The 13,942-nt window shown below is 37.9% G+C and overlaps 1 protein-coding gene across 1 annotated transcript; it reads left to right on the plus strand.

Annotated features, from left to right (window-relative positions):
• Positions 1 to 834: 834 nt before the first annotated feature.
• Positions 835 to 5,713, plus strand: LOC128558359 (adenylate kinase-like). The gene is made up of 4 exons (XM_053547299.1): positions 835 to 861; positions 4,164 to 4,191; positions 4,429 to 4,543; positions 5,560 to 5,713. Exons 1-4 carry the CDS (start codon positions 835 to 837, stop codon positions 5,711 to 5,713), a joined length of 324 nt encoding a protein of 107 aa, XP_053403274.1.
• The last annotated feature ends 8,229 nt before the right edge of the window (positions 5,714 to 13,942 follow it).

Consider the following 13,942-nt stretch of genomic DNA (forward strand, 5'->3'; position numbering starts at 1 on the left):
ATCTGTAGTTACCACTGATCCAACACTACTTTGAAATTTACCGAAATACTGAGATAATGCGATTTTTATAAGCTCAAAAGTTACTGCATCAGTAGTAAAAACTATATTATCCCTGCTATATGAATATTCCACAGCATGGACTCGTTTAGCCGCCTTGAGTTTCTTCCGAAGGAGCTTGTCAAGATTCAGATCGTAATCATCCCTCACAACCATCCTGCCTACATTTACTTCATCAGTTCGGTTCAATTTGACAGATTGAAGAGCCATCCTCCGACTACCGCACCACGCAGCCAGCCCCAACGTACCAAACACCACCGGAAGTTCGGAGGTTAAAATCTAAAAATTCTTCAAGTCCATAAAAAGCATAGAAAAGCGGCATAAAATACAATAGTTCCTCAATCACGCATTTCAAAGAAGGCTGCAAGCTACCGCCCAATCAGCCTAACCAGCTGTGTTGGAAAGACCATGGAGAGGATTGTGAATGCACGCCTGAAGTGGTACATGGAGACTAACAACCTATTTGCAACGCAACAAGCTGGCTTCAGACAATTCCGCTCCACTGAGGACCAGACCACTTATCTATCGCAAGAGATAGAGGACGCCTTCCAAGAGCAGAAAGTCATGCTTACAGCATGGATTGATCTGCAGAGGGCGTTTGACAAAGTCTGGACTGATGGACTCCTCGTCAAGCTGATGAGGACTGGAGTAGGAGGTCACATGCTGAGGAGAAGCTAACAGGCACACAGCCGTTACAAGACAGAAGACATGCAAAGGTTCTGCTTCAAGCAGAGAAGTTCAGGTCTTTTCAAGACCATCCCATGAAAGCCAAGCAAGATGGCTATACAAAGAATCGGCTCAAACGTAGCAGCTTCGTACATGAGGCAAAGAAACTCAACCGAGAGTTCAAAACTGAGCTGAGCATTCCAACGACTTCCTTAGGTAGTGAAGACATCATAAACCCACTAGCGAATGATCTGTCCTCAGTGACTGTGAGACTTGCTGTTCCTCGTCTTGACCGCGGGAAGCAAGAGGATGAAGGCATTCGGAAGAGCCTCACACTTGCTATGATCAATGAAGACTATCCTCCGGAATTATAGACTCATGTCTATACAGACGGATCAGCCACATGCGCCGTCAAAGATGGAGGAGCAGGAGTTTTCATTCAGTACCCATCTGGCAAGAGAGAAACACTACATGCAGCCACAGGAAAACACTGCAGCAACTATAAGGCAGAGACTGAAGCACTCATGAAGGCCGTCTCAATGGCTGAAGACTCAGCAGAAGAAAGCTCCTCAGTCGTCTTTTTCACAGATGCACTGTCTGTCATGGAAGCTCTGATCAACAATAAAGCTCCGCAGCTAGCCAGGAGAATGCAGAGCCTGAGTATGACCTGCAAAGTAGCACTTCAGTGGATTCCATCCCATTGTGGACTTGCAGGCAATGAAGAGGCAGACAAACTGGCTAAGCTAGGAGCTCAGTCAGAACAACCAACAGTACCTGTGAGTTACAAGGAGAAAGTCACCATCATCAAGGCACTAACGAGACCAAGGATGGAGGAAGATGCTTTTCATCTCCTTGATCGGTCTGAACAAGTGATGATGGTCAGGCTCCGCTCAGGGCACAACAAGCTCAATGCTCACATGTACAAGAAATACAGACTGACATCATCGCCAACTTGTCCATGTGGTGAAGAAGATCAGACTGCGGAGCATATACTTCAGAGATGCAAAAGGCACTACCAGGAGCGAGCTGCGACTTGGACAATAGATACCTCAATCCACCAGAAACTGTATGGAGGCATTGAGGATCTTAGGCAAACCACAAGTTTCATCGAGGCTACTGGTCTGAAAGTGTAGATGCGAACGACAAGAAGAAGAAGAAGAAGTTCACCATCTAGGGATGTTAAAGTTAGTGTCACTTTGTGATCGTAGTCTGTACCGTTGTCGAGTAGGTACAAATATTTCCCTCAGATATACTACAGCTGTACTATTGATGACACGGAAGACTATTACTAGGACTATGACTATTACTAGGACTTTGAATATGACTCTAGCTTTAACTGGAAGCCAGTGTTATTCTTTTAGAAGTTCCAAAGGAAGCATTCATGAGTACTCTAGCGGCATGATTTTGGACTCGCTGTAGTTTGTTGACTTGGTAGGCTGGAATTTCTGTAAATAAACTTTGCAGTAGTCAGTGTTTGAATGAAATCCATGCACTAATGAATTAGTTGATTTTTGCGTGAGATGTTTCCGTATAGCTCTAAGTTTGTTTGTTTTGGGTTTAACGTAGCCTGGGAATCCAGTCTGACAATTTCTTTTTTCTACCTGCGAATTGACAGCCTGAGGAAACCAGTTTTCCGACCGCAGCACCACCTATATTACACCCGAAATTATGTTGGTGTCTGATAAAGAACGATAACTTCTGAAAGCAATAATCCGCGGCTAAAAATAGAAACGGAATTCTCTCGGAAAAGACACATCGGAGTCGTGTACTTCCGAAGGTTTCCGAACATTTCCGGGCCATAGACAAATCCCAGTTTTTACCTCCCATAGCTTTTCCAGCAAATTGTAATAACTTTTAAATATGTCAGTAAACTTAAGTTTGCGTCATAGCCATCAAGATGTTATATAAATGCAGACCTAGTTATCCACGAAAATTGCAGAATTTTCTGCAGCATTGCCTCGTTTTCGTTTCAAACAAGTGCAAATATAATCACATGTTAATTCCGCTAATAATAGAAAATTGATAATAAGTAGTGACATGGAAACTCCTTCAGATTTCCGCCAGGCGTAGATAATATCAGAAACTCGATGAATGCCAATTAACACTAATTAGCGCAAATTAAGTCGGATCTTTAATGCATAGATATTATGTTTTATTTCATTTTATTTTAGAATGCTCACTTTATAATGATTTGAGAAAAAAGTATATCAAGAAATATTACTGGTCAAGACCAAATATACCAAGATTTATTGAATTAATGACTGCAGAAAATGTTAATATCAATAAGAACTTAGCGATGTATGTACATAAAGCTTTTGACATTAGAAATCAATATTGTTATTATTTTAATTGATAGAAAACCTCTCTTTCCTCACGCTGTATACATGATACATAATATATGAATTAATATGTATATGATATAATATTGCAGTTCCTAATATTGATGTGCTACTGATATTTACATCATATTCAATTAACTGATACTTGACAATGTAACTACTTGTAAATATATATTTATGTTTGCATGTATGCTCAGGAACCTATGGTCCAATGCATGAATGAATAAACTCTAAACTCTATTATTTCTTCAGACAAAACACAAATATTATCAACGGCTTCTCAGGCTAGGTTTTAACGCCGTATTTCAACAGTATTTCAGTCATATAGCGGCGGGCAGTTAACCTAACCAGTGTTCCTGGATTCTGTACCAGTACAAACCTGTTCTCCGCAAGTAACTGCCAACTTCCCCACATGAATCAGAGATGGAGGACTAATGATTTCAGACACAATGTCGTTTATCAAATAGTCACGGAGAACATACGTCCCGCCCGAGGATAGAACTGGCGACCCCGCGATCCGTAGACTTTACCTACTAAGCTAAGCGGGCGGGCTGTATAGCTCTAAGGTATCGTAACTGCACATGAGCTATCCGACACCTTGTCTGGATGTAATGAACTAATTCTATTTTCTATGTAATATATGTGTTTACTATTTAATGTATTTAATGAGATAGTTCAGACCTGGTCAGATACTAAAACAGAATATAAATAAAGTGTTTATACTCTCCTTTTTATCCCAAATACAGGGATGGTGATCATCACTCATTCTCTGAAGAATTAGTCTGAAATAAACACAAATCAAACTAAGTGCTTGTTACTGTCCTTACATTTTGACAGATACAGGATATAATCGTTTCCAACATTATATTGATCACTTTAAAGGCAAAGGGTCCTTTTGGGAAAAAGGCTTCGTCAGAATGCGAAATTTCAAACATTTATCTTTGCAACATTTTGTAGTTAGACTACAACTGAATGTATGTGGAAGCCGTGGAGGGCCACTTTTGAGTTTCGACTTACAGGTGTTTTTGACTTTTCAGTTATGACTTTCGACTTTTGACTTATGACTTTTGGCTTAGGCTAAGCATCATACACGTGTTCTAGAAGCTGAAAGGAACTACGTTGATTTCAGGTATGTAATCCATATTTTAAACTTTTTTTCAAGCACATTCGCTGTGAATTGAAATGATTTCCATTTTTCTTGCTCAAATACTCAATATTGCGCATATTAAATGTGGTTTGTGACGGAGGAGAGGATGTGGGGAGGAATTTGTGTCAATGTAATTTGACTTGAATCACAATGATAACTTGCCATAGAATAAGGACCAAAAATCCTCAAACATGTATGAATTGTGTACCTATATTTCAGGTTTTCCACGATCATTGTCCCAAGCTGAAGCCTTACATTCCAGTGGATTGGCGTTTGATATTGTCCTCAACCTGAACATTCCAGACCACATTATCATAGACAGAATAAAGGGAAGGTAGACACATGCTCCTAGTGGTCGTATATATCACAGTGAATTTATTCCGTCAAAAAGTGCCAGTATGTTTTGTGTATCATAACTTTTCAATCTTTTCATCGTCTCTTGCAGCAAACACAGAGCCAGTATTAAACATGTATAGGTAGGTAAGAAAAAGACTGCATCTTTACCAAGCTGCCAGTATTAAACATGTTAAGGTAGGTAAGAAATAGACTGCATCTTTACCAAGCTGCCAGTATTAAACATGTATAGGTAGGTAAGAAAAAGACTGCATCTTTACAAAGCTGCCAGTATTAAACATGTTAAGGTAGGTAAGAAAAAGACTGCATCTTTACCAAGCTGCCAGTATCAAATATGTATAGGTAGGTAAGAAATAGACTGCAACTTTACCAAGCAAACACAGAGCCGGTATTAAACATGTATAGGTAGGTAAGAAAAAGACTGCATCTTTACCAAGCTGCCAGTATTAAACGTGTTAAGGTATGTAAGAAATAGGCTGCATCTTTATCAAGCAAACACAGAACCAGTATTAAACATGTATAGGTAGGTAAGAAAAAGACTGCATCTTTACCAAGCTGCCAATATTAAACATGTTAAGGTAGGTAAGAAATAGACTGCATCTTTATCAAGCAAACACAGAACCAGTATTAAACATGTATAGGTAGGTAAGAAAAAGACTGCATCTTTACCAAGCTGCCAATATTAAACATGTTAAGGTAGGTAAGAAATAGACTGCATCTTTATCAAGCAAACACAGAACCAGTATTAAACATGAATAGGTAGGTAAGAAATAGACTGCATCTTTATCAAGCAAACACAGAGCCAGTATTAAACATGTATAGCTAGGTAAGAAATAGACTGCAACTTTACCAAGCAAACACAGAGCCAGTATCAAACATGCTTAACAGCTTGCTAACAGTTTTACAAGGAAAATAGCTGGGGTTTTTTTACATTAGTTTGATAGTTGGAGGTAAGAGTAGTGTTTAGTGGATGTGGTGGAGGTATTATGGTTGCAGCTTGAAGGAATTTGACATAAGGTCACGCAAGGATTATCTGCATGAAAGTATCCTGAAATCGGACCAGCAGATTGAGGAAGATTTCTTTTCCATAAAGGGAAAACTAGCCCTGTTCCAAGACAGCCAAACAAATGAACTGAGTGGATCAGATTGAAAGTTTTGAAATCAAGTCAGCGGTTTCAGAGGAAAAAAGGTCTAAAAATAAAGCAACGCTGATAAAACTTGCCCTGCCCCTGGCGGACATAATTCTTTTTTAACGAAACAGATTGACTCGATGCAATTTGGTAGTATCATTTTAGAAGTACCGCTGTCAAATTATTTCACAGTTGTGAAACTTGTCTGTAATGCCATATAGCGAAACGAGATCCAATGCTTTTAAAACGGAAAAAATACTATAGAGGGCCACCGAAGGAATACTGCTGTCAATTTTTTATTTAGCGGCCAAATAGATTGACTTAATAGAATATGGTAGAGGGTCACACAAGAGACAAATTTATAAGCAGTTTCTGATAGGGAGAGTTTTTAAACCTTTCATTTTCTTTGCCATATAACAGTTTGTCAGTGTGGATAACATTCTAACAATAAAAAATGACCTTTAAACACTAGAGAGATTTTCTTTACAATTTCACAAGACTAGACATAGTTGCTACCCATATTGACGACAAAAGAAATGTTTTCTCAATTTATAAGGATAAAGATCGGTCCCTTAACATTCCATCGCTCCACATGTGTTAAATTGTATACTTTCACTGACCTAGGACGAGACATTCGAACACAAACCTGCTATTTGTGGTCCAACCAAAGTGGCAATTTCCTGGAACATCAGAATCAAACCGAATGAATTTATTAACATCTCCAACCCCAAAAGGTCAACCAGTACATAGACACCTGCAACAGATCTCTACGTTAAATATGTTACTTGACATGCTCTTTATGGCACATTTTCCGTCCAGTTTGCTCAACAGGTAGAGCAAAATATTTCCAGTCAGGAGAAAAAATATTCTAATTTCATTCGAAGCGTGTAGTCTCCATAATTACTGACTGAAAACATAAGTAAGGATTTTCCCTCCTTCATTTATGATTTGTATGGGGAAGTTGAATATAGTTAGAGTACACTAAACCATGTTCGCTAACAATTATGCAGCTCTAATTTAACACACCAGTGTTACACAAAAATTGGAAAACAAAAGCGTAGAAGGCTTCTTAGCAGCTACAATCCCATGACCGCTTTCTGTACCAGCTAAAATTATAATTGTACTCTCTCTGACACTGAGGTCAGCACACACTGATAATATTAGCATGCGTGCAACTCTCACGCAACACAGTCACAGCAAATAAAACGAGGTGAATCTCCACGCTAAAATGGTATCAAGAGCTGTCTGACTGCGATTTTATTTAGTTCGAGCCCAAGTTGCTTCAACTTAAATTACTTACATTCGGATGAGAGTCCCGCGTTTATTTGATTTATGCCTGGCATGCTAAAGAACCTTGGGAAGTTCTAAATTTGCGTTTCTTCTGTATCTTGCACTATACTCCAACAAAACTTACAAACAATCCTCTAGAGGCAGTCACCTATATCGATTGTAAATAAACTAAAATACACACACAAAGGGTCATTTGGCAGACCAACGGTTATATAAGAAATGGTTTTATTTATATACCATTATATATTCTGTAAAAATATCTGTCTCTAAATTATTTTTGTACTTGTAGCATTTGTAAATGTTGAGTTCTGCTCAACCCTGGGCTACAGGGCGTGGACGGCAGCATGCATTTTCACTACCGTCCACGAACAGGCTCCATCAAACCGAGCCTGCAACATTTTTCGTTTTGGTGGTGTTGAGCGACCTGCGGAGTTTCCACTTTTCTATTTTATACAATTCTTTGATTATCGCCGGAGAGGAGAAGCACTCGGTGAACATTAAACGACCTTTATCAGTAATTGTCAAACACACCAATATGTACTATGTAAGTCTATGGTATTGTACAACAGAAAACCTGCATTTTACAATATTGCGTAAGAAAAAATGACCCGTTTTCACTAAAAACTCAGGAGACAAAATAAGCCCACTGACAAGACATTTCTAACATAAGTATTTATTCCGGACATGATTAGCTGGCATCATATGAAATCTAAATAATCCCAAATTGCAGTCACTATTGTTGGGGTTGTTTTAAAGAATCTGATGGCATGACAAAATCGGTTTGTAGATTTGTCAACAATGTCTTCGTAAAGTGTTATATACTAAATGTATATTTTTACTGCTGTCTAATAAAAGTTTTATGCCAGAGTGTTGTCCTATAAATATGACCCGGTCAAAGCCCTGGAACTACGACTGAACAACAAACAATGCACGAGAAGCTCTTCACCGTTACTGCAACAATTCATCTCCAAGTTTTTATAGGCAATGGGCACACTATGTATAGATGAGAAGTCTCTGACCCGGTCAAGTTATAACATCAATATTGTTATGAATCCGCAACAAAGCACCATTGATAACAGATAAATCAAATTTACGCCTAATTTTACACATTGAAAAAATAATCGGTTAATCTAACAGTCCGAAAAAGTAAACTATGAATGTCATATTGAGTAAAATTACATATGTACACGCAGGAAGATGGAACAATTGGCAACTACCGAATAATGATCTTGTGATAAAATTCTACCTACAAAACATTCATCTGTATTTTGGAAAATGTTTGCTGTAAATATATCGATACCTTTAAAATGACTGTTTAGGTAGCGCTCTCATAAGAATTCATCAAAATCTTTTTTAGCATAAAGTCTCCCACCACTTTCCAAGCCGAATTCGTAAAACGCCACGAAATATAGGTAAATGACTGAACCATAATATTCCAACGATGTTCACAACTAGGCGTGGCAGTGATAATACCTATGAAATTTGGTGGAATTCCAATCAGTGGTAGTAAGACAGGTAGCAAAAGTATCAAAGAATTTGGTAAACCCAGGGTAATGACTCTACTGAAAAGCTTTCTGTGCAGAAACATCTATTTGATGTAGCCGTGAAAAACAGTGGCATTGTTGACATGGTCTAATACATAGTTTTGAGTATTAATCACATTGGACAGTTGTATGTCTTTATGATTTACAAATATATTGTAAAAACAGTTTAAGTTACATAGCTTCAATATCCCAAAGTCTTTTCAAGTGTTTAAATATGTTTTCATTATAGTAAGTATATTTAGCCAAGGACCCCATAGGAAATAAGCTTTCTAGCTTTCATGGGCTATCCAAGGTTACTTCACACTGCTACAATATATACATGTTGCTTCCAATTTTGACTTTTGCGAAGTCAGTCCTATTCTAAATAACACTTGCTTTTATAATATAAAGGTAAATGTAGTATTAATAGGCCAAGCTGATAGTTAACTAGATGGCATGTGAAATTACAACATTTTAGTTACCCAACTACTGCATATTTTAGCTTTGAGATTTGTAAGTGTAATTTTTTAAGCCTGATAAATTAGGTATATGAAAGAGACAATATAATTGCACCTTTACTAATCCTACCTGTTCTGTATTACAAACTGGTTTCGAATTTGTAATATGCCTACATCTAGAATCAGTTATAGAATGTTTATGTATTGTATGACTGAAAACGGTTCTAGATGTAAACACTATCAAGTTAGAATGTGCTGATATAGGTAATAGTACTGATATTTCCAAGGCTATGTCTATTGATAAAATTGAAAAACGTAGCATGAGAAGTTGTTACATCTTGGAAAAGTTTAGTTAATAATCCCATCGGACCCAGTAGAAATGGAGTGAACAAATTGCGTACATATAAAAAGTTTAAGAAGGAATATTTGGACGAGAATTACTGTACAATGATTCTCCCCCGCACGCATAGAGCTGCGCTTGCCAATTTTAGAATTGGTACTGCCCTAATCAGAATAGAAACCGGACGATATGAAAGATTAATTGCTGTTCAAAGGGTTTGTCCTTTTTGTACCAGTCAGGTGGAAAATGAGTTTCATGTTTTGATGAACTGTCATTTATATGTTGTGAAGATTATCTGCGTGAAAGTCTATTTACATATGCTTCAAATAACATTGAAAATTTCACGACAATAACAGACGAAAAAAAATTAAAGAAATATTTACAAATTACAAATAAGAGTATTGTACGGTTGTCTGCCAACACCTGCTTTGATATTTTAAAAAGAAGAACTGATTTCCTGTATATATAGCACATTTTCTTTGGGTTTTTAATCGAGTAATGTACATAAATTGGTATTATAACTCGAGTTGGTATTTTAAATAATATGATGGTTGAATTAAGTAAAAGAATGGTTAGGTGTTCTTGTGTTAAAATATGCAAATGTTTGTAATAGTGCTGGTTTTAATAAATGAAATCCATAGCTGGTGTTAGATGATGGCTGTTTTATTCATATCTTAATAAAATACTTTTTTAAGTGGATAGATAAGAAATTTTAGTGGAATGGACTCTTAATTTTGGTAAGACTAGTGCTAATTTATGAGTGCAGTAATCAGTCAACCACATATTTGATAGTGATAAATGTTTTGATATTGTTTGGATTAAGTCTTTTAATGTATTTTATTAGTAAACATCAACTTTCCATTTTAGATAGGGTATTCTATTGTGACAGTTTGATAAAAGCAAAACTTTATTATTTGCACTATAAAATATTTACTGGTATTTCAATTTATTATCGGCTTGTAAAATGTTTATTTTGTACCATAAGTAAGCTGACAAAATCATAAAGGGTAAAATAAAATCAAATACACATTAATAAATCCTGAATGTTTTTGTTGTGCAAAAAGGTATGATTTTGTAACTTAAACCGTTTATACTTTCCACTCAATTGTGAAATTGAAAGGGAAGTATACTAATAGATATCTCTGCTTATAAGTACAAGCAAAACCAGTCTAGCAATCTATAAGCAAACGAGAATGTATATTTTCGTTATCAGCACTCAGAACCTGCAGATGACTATGTATTTGCAGTGAATTTAGCTGTGTATATGTGGTGCTTTTAACAGTATATGTGGTGTTTCTATCTGCATTTGTGGTCCGTTTCATATCATGTTCAGTTCTTTCAACGGTATGTGGTCACATTCAATAGTATATATGGTGTTTTCAATACATAATTGTGCTGCGCTTTAACTAGCATCAGTATACTGATGGTTTTACATGATAAGTAGCGCTTTTAACTTTATACAGAATTCAACCGGTTAAATGCATATCAACACTCATCTTTAAACCCAGCCACGTTTCAAAGCAAAAAATGTGTCCATTTGAGCTCAGGAGGAAGGCCTGTATTTAACCCTTCAGGAAATTTTCAAATATCCATCAGTGATAGCCACGTTCTAAAAATGCTGGCCCAAAAACGAAACCGCACTCCAGTGTATGTATGTGTACATGACAGATAATATTCAAAGTAATATATAGACAAAACTAACCATATAGACAAAGTGAATATAACAAATAAAGGAAAGCATTGGGACAACGCAATGGCAGCGTCAGTACCAGGGACTTGAAAGCCTAATTCCTATAAGTAATGCACAACATGTTCAAAAGTTGTTTGACACGGTTAACAAAAATGTGTCCATGCCAGCGGAATCCCTATGTGATATATAAGATGCGTAATGGTAGCAAGACAGAAGATATGTAAACATGAAAGTACAACTACATAACCTTTCCGCACCTGTAGCGTGATAAAACGTATTAGCGTCTGATGGCCCTTTTATGCTTCCGTAGAATCGACATTTATTACACGAAATTTATTTTGAAAATATTTCTGAAATGTCCAGGTCTGCAGCTCTCAAATACGGAAATATCTTACACCCGAGGTTTATACTGACACTTTCAGACAACATCAAAAAGGCCATTTGAGCGATTTGACAAAGCTCCAAAACTCTCTATGTACCCTTGCTCCGTTACGGACCCCTGTGGGATTTGTGTTTATTCCGAGTTCAAATATTCTTTCGTAGATGAAAAGCTGACATGTCGTGCTAAAGCCCAGGTATTTTCAAAATCGTTCGAAAATGCTGAAAATTGATTCCCCATTACCAAAAAAAAAAGTCCACGCGCATACATTTTGACGGGGTGACCCCTGCGCGTAACCCCTGACTATCCAAAGGCGACTTTCGTTTTCAAGATTTGCACTAGGCACTGGACACTATAGCAATTTTGCATGCATTCCAACCGCCATAAAAAACCTGAACTCAGCAGAACTATTCAAGAGAAAAAAGTCCAGCCACAGTAAATATAGGGTTGACCGGCTCTTTTTTCCACCATTTTGAATCAAATCACATGCGTATGAAGAATACTCTCTAGATGGCCGCAAACAGGCAAAACAGGCCCTATCAAAAAGTCATGTTATGCATATTCTGACATTCTCATTCTGTCAAATTGTACATGTACCTACTATTTCATGTCTCTATTAAATCATGCCATTTATTGCAGGTCTTTCGCTTAAAAATTCACCAATATTCAACTATTTTCCGCTTAACCACTTCCGTATTCTCAACCAAGGGCAAATAACTGTGGTCTTGTGCCATGTCTACTTTCAATTTTTTACTTCCGGAAATAGCTGAAGGTCGCGTGACGTCATTTTCTTTGTTGTCAAAAACATACACATGCCTGGCGAGATTGCATAAAAATGTGCCCGGTGTCCTAAGGATATCAAACAGAGAAAACTGAGAGAAGTACACCCAGAAGATATAAAATACTATAATAGCAATACTGCTTTTCTTGCTTCCTGAAACGCCTGGGGAAAAGCTGAAAATTGACTTGTACTTTGACTACTTCACTTCAACTTCAATGTGGTTTCTTGCCAACATCCGCAACGTGGACATCTACAGCAGGTGACTGTACATCCGATCATGTAGGGTGAAATGCGTCGACAACCATTCATTAAACAGTGCCGTAGCCAGACACAGATTTTAACCGAGGCAAACTAGGGGCGTCCGGGGGCATGCCAGCCGTTCAAAGCCCCGCCTAAATTTCCCCCAGGACATCTCTGCTGCGTTCTGGAGCACTCTCAGACTGTGTAATATCACAGTAAAAATCGTCCTTTTAGCCCTATTTCTCACAGTCACTTTCACACTTTCATATTTTAAGAAAAAAATATATTGATAACAAGAAAACCATCAGTAAAGACATACAGCAACATGCTATTTATCAGGTTACTAGTAGTTCAATAAATTATTAGTTTATAACCCGAGAGGGCGTAGGTACGGGAGGGTTGCTCTGTCCGTGATGGGGTGGGGGAGAGGGGTCGAGGTCAGGGGTCTCCCACTAAAACTATAGGCATGACATGATCTCTGTTGTTTTTTGTTGTTGTTTTTTTTTTTTTTTTGGGGGGGGGGGGGGGGGGGGGGGAAGTTGTCGTTGTTGCTTTTAATTTTGAGGTACTGAAGGGGAGAACCTCTTCATTTTAGGGCGGTCATGGGGCTCTATTTTTTTTTGAAATTTTGAACTAAGATATGAAATGATGGCCTATGGTGCATTTTCGGTCCAAATGTTTAGGTATTTTAGGAAGAACCACCTCAATTTAGGGGGCCAGGGGATTAATACAGAAACATGATCTCTGGTACTTTGGTTGGTCTAAATTTTAAGGTGTGGGAGGGGGAACCCCTGGACTTTTCTCCCTCTGAAAAATTTTGAAATACAAGTATGAAATGGTGGCCTATGATGCATATTTTGGTCTAAATTTTGAGGTACTGTAGGGGAAAACCCTCATTTTAGGAGAGACAGGAGGCTCTCCCCATGGAAGTTTTTGAAATACAGGTATGAAATGGTGGCCTCTGGTGCATGTTTTGGTCTAAATTTTAAGTTGTTGGAGGGGGTTTCCCCCATATTTTAGTGGGGTCAGTGGGCTTTCTTCCTGGAAAAAAATTTGAAATACAGATATGAAATGGTGGCCTTTGTATGGTGCATTTTTTGGTCTAAATTTTGAGGTACTGTAGCGGCAACCCCTCATTCTAGTGTGTCTGGGGGCACTCCCCCTGGAAAAATTTGAATTACATGCATGAAATGGTGGTCTCTGGTGCATTTCTCAGCCAACTTGTGGAAGGGGGAGGGGCAAGGGCCTACTTGGACCGGCCCTGGATCTGGGCCTGGCCAGGCTATCAATAGGACTGCTAGGATTTCTGTCTCACCTTGCCTCAATGATGTTAGAGGCAAATGATATTCTGATATATTCTAATGGTGTTAATATACTTTTTTGAACTTTTATAACTGAATTTTCATGAGTGTGACAGGCCTGCTTTTTACTCCTTTTTATTTTTGGCTCCTCAAATTTTAACCGAGGCAACTGCCTCGGTTTGCCTCAGTGTGGCTACGGCGCTGTTAAAACTATTTACAGTTCGCAGCATTGATGTTACAACTAGCC

The sequence above is a fragment of the Mercenaria mercenaria genome, chromosome 7 (genome assembly GCF_021730395.1).
Source record: "Mercenaria mercenaria strain notata chromosome 7, MADL_Memer_1, whole genome shotgun sequence".
NCBI classification, from domain to species: Eukaryota; Metazoa; Mollusca; class Bivalvia; order Venerida; family Veneridae; genus Mercenaria; species Mercenaria mercenaria.

What these genes read in the sequence shown, in the direction of transcription:
- LOC128558359 (XM_053547299.1), top strand. Translation starts at nt 835, where the DNA reads ATGGCTATACAAAGAATCGGCTCAAAC. An exon ending in TACAAAGAATCGGCTCAAAC is followed by an intron (nt 862 to 4,163) that starts GTAGCAGCTTCG and finishes CACGTGTTCTAG; the next exon opens with AAGCTGAAAGGAACTACGTT. An exon ending in ATAGACAGAATAAAGGGAAG is followed by an intron (nt 4,544 to 5,559) that starts GTAGACACATGC and finishes TTATGGTTGCAG; the next exon opens with CTTGAAGGAATTTGACATAA.